The sequence below is a fragment of the Saccostrea echinata genome, unplaced genomic scaffold (assembly GCF_033153115.1).
Source record: "Saccostrea echinata isolate AGI-Se365-2 ecotype Australia unplaced genomic scaffold, CSIRO_AGI_Sech_v1 ptg000030l, whole genome shotgun sequence".
NCBI classification, from domain to species: Eukaryota; Metazoa; Mollusca; class Bivalvia; order Ostreida; family Ostreidae; genus Saccostrea; species Saccostrea echinata.
In genome coordinates this window covers 16,109,281-16,111,636 of record NW_026889779.1, presented here as the reverse complement: position 1 = coordinate 16,111,636, position 2,356 = coordinate 16,109,281, and the positions used below count along the sequence as shown (strand labels likewise).

Genomic DNA, 2,356 nt, shown 5'->3' with positions numbered 1-2,356 from the left:
CCCCCTTTCCCAGTTTACTTATTGTTTGTATAACTGTGTCGAAGGATGTATACTTAACAGCAGTGTAAGCTGGATCAATATTATGATTTATACTGATTGACGGTGGGTATGAAAGATGCATTATCATTCGCCAACCGCCATCAGCTTTAGGAACAACTCCTACTGGGGATATGTGCAAATTGTGTATTGGTTGTCTTTGATAAGGGCCTGCTACCCGCCCCTCCTTAACTTCATTATCTATTTTTTCCTGTAAAACATCTGCATGTTGCACTGCAGATACCAAGTTCTTGCTAAACACAGGAAGACGTGGGCCTGAATATTCTAACTTAAACCCATTAATTAGACCCTCCCTTAAAAAGATGGCCGTGGACTCGTCAGGGTATTTATCCAAGTATTCCATCACTGCATTAGTTCTTATAGGGGAAACGCCCAGGTCCCAAAGGTCTTGCTTGTAGCCCAGGTTGCCTTTTGGCATAGGACTGGTATGGGGTTTGGAACTGCGGTTGCTGACCAACTGGTCCATTTGCACGAAAGGCACGATTTAAGTTAAGGGAAGTCTGAGCAGATGCTGCTTGGGAACTTAAACAGAGCAATGCAGGGTGCATATCATTGCACTTAAGACAGCGATGTGTATATGTGCATTGAAGCCTGGTGCACTTGCCTTTGTAGTTGTAATCAAAGCACTTGTAATATGTAGATGCCCTTTGATTATTGTATGCTACAGAAGGTGACATATAAACAAGCCACAACTCATTGTCAATTACCCCCCAATTACCATTTGGGTTTATTGCCATGCGTAACCTGTACTGCTCATCATACGTGACCCAACCCTGCGATTTCTCAGCCCCTAATCTCACGTCGTGCAAGTACTTGAGCAATTGCTGCGTTTTATTGGGGTGTGCTGTTAGATAAATGCTAGCGAAAATCAGAAATGCGTCTGTCCATTTGTCAATTGATGTTATTTTGTTTGTGTTCTTTGGTTGTGCAATAATCTGACCCTGTGCATCCATTGATAAAGTTGAAACCTGTAATTTACTTGGGTCCCTTACCAAGAGAAGGGCCAAATTAATATACTCCCCATTAGCAATCTTTTGTTTGGTCGAGTTGTCGACATGATAGCCTAATGACAATTGTGTTGAATTTGCCATAGAAGGTAAACTAGAATTTGGCAAAAACATATCTGGTTGCATGCAAGTATCATTACCAACTGTACCTTTAGAACTGGTAGCTACATCTATTGGAGCAATAGCGTTCATTTCCGGTTGAACTTGATTTGCAGAGCCCGAGACCATTGCTGTCTGTGGTTGTGTTACAGTTACGTTGGTAGATGGGGCTGTTTGAGAGGCTGTGGACAACACCAGTGAGGGAAGCTCTACATGAGCTGAAGTTCCGGGCACGTTGGTCGCTAGGGTTGCTTGAGGCTCCGAGACAGAGGCTAGGACTTGCCCGGGTTGAACCGTAGGCTCCGTTGTCTCCATCCGTGCTTTCTTAGCCCTCCTCCGTGTGGATATGATTGACTTGAATTTTGCTTTAGGCATTTTGCTCGAAAAACATAAATATAATTATTTGACAAAGACTATCCGAATTATTTCACAAAAAAATTTCCCTACACGTGAAACTTTTAAATCGATCAAAAATCGATGCAGAAATTAGCCATCGATGCCCCAATTTGCTTTAAAACGCAGTTAAATAATCCTTAAACTTAATTTAAAAATCTTTCAACTTCTTACGACTAACAAATTCAAATAAAATTAAAAGCAATTTTTCTCCTGCAAATTTCGTGACTTTACCAATTTCTCGAATCTTCTAGAAAGGAAGTTGAAATACTTAATATTAGACTTTACCCCAACGGACTACAATTATCCGGACAGAATGACATTAATGAACCTAAACGGACTTAATTTATCCGGAATGGTCAAAATGATAGGGTCACTTCCATAAACTCACATATCCGAGACAAGAGCTCGTATATGTGGTGTTATTACACACAACTTCCCTTTTTATTGTGTTTATATAATTAAAAAAAACCATAAGTAATTCTCCTTTACTTTTTAAAATAAATTTAATATAGAGGCGTTTTATTAATTTGTCTGTAGATTAAGTTTCTTCATTTCAGACCATTATGTGCCTCCATAAAAAGAAGTGGTCTGGAAAAAATTTGTGCTAAAAATAGATCACGTGCTGCTGTCCATGAACTACTTTCATGGTTCTTTACACTCATTTTGAAGACAACAGTGCCTTGTTTGTAACTGGAAATTACCATTTAACAGTGCAAAATTTAGACATTTTCTCAACAAATGATTGTAGGGAGAACATTAAGGCACACTTCGCATATTTTTTTGGATTTTTTAAGGCT

General features: G+C 39.3%; 1 protein-coding gene across 1 annotated transcript; it reads right to left on the bottom strand.

The window, feature by feature from the left end:
- Positions 1 to 407: 407 nt before the first annotated feature.
- LOC133196870 (uncharacterized) lies at positions 408 to 1,538 on the bottom strand. Its single transcript, XM_061332719.1, has one exon. The coding sequence runs from the start codon at positions 1,536 to 1,538 to the stop codon at positions 408 to 410; it is 1,131 nt and encodes a 376-aa protein (XP_061188703.1).
- Between the last annotated feature and the right edge of the window lie 818 nt (positions 1,539 to 2,356).